Source organism: Cystoisospora suis, assembly GCF_002600585.1.
Source record: "Cystoisospora suis strain Wien I chromosome Unknown contig_5625, whole genome shotgun sequence".
Classification (NCBI taxonomy): Eukaryota; Apicomplexa; class Conoidasida; order Eucoccidiorida; family Sarcocystidae; genus Cystoisospora; species Cystoisospora suis.
Window position 1 is genome coordinate 14019 of NW_027158415.1, and position 435 is coordinate 14453.

At 43.9% G+C, this 435-nt stretch overlaps 1 protein-coding gene across 1 annotated transcript in view; it reads right to left on the reverse strand.

Moving 5' to 3' along the window:
- CSUI_009429 (c2 domain-containing) overlaps positions 1 to 435 on the reverse strand; it is an 8899-nt gene extending 8464 nt beyond the window's left edge. The window contains exon 1 of the mRNA XM_068069545.1: positions 318 to 435. Coding sequence (XP_067918478.1) covers positions 318 to 329 — 12 coding nt within the window. The 5' untranslated portion in view covers positions 330 to 435. The remainder of the gene's footprint in view (positions 1 to 317) is intronic.

Here is a 435-nt window from a genome sequence, read left to right on the forward strand (position 1 = left end):
TCGCTCTCTCTCACTCTCTCTCTCGATGTGTATAGAGATATATGGAAGAAGAATCCTTCTTTTCAATACCAAAATCTAGAGAGAGAAAGTGAGAGTTTGCACGCTTCTTTTTCTTCTTGTGGAGTGCCTCCTTCTTCTCTCTCCCTATTGTGAATATCCTTGGATGACAGGAACACATAGAGAGAAATAAGGAAAGAAATCGCAGTACCGCCTCTTCAAACCTTGTTCTTCTTCTTCACCTTCCTTCCCTCTACCTCTCCACCTTTGTCTCTTCATTCCTTTCTTTCCTCCAGAGATGTTTCGCACCAACGACTTACAATGGTTAGCATAAAATTAAGCTGTTCTCTTGTGAATCCGTAGGTTTCTTCTGAAGAGTCGTAGACAAGAGCATCTCGCCGATCTCCTGCATGAGGGGCTTCTCCTCCTCCTCCTCCT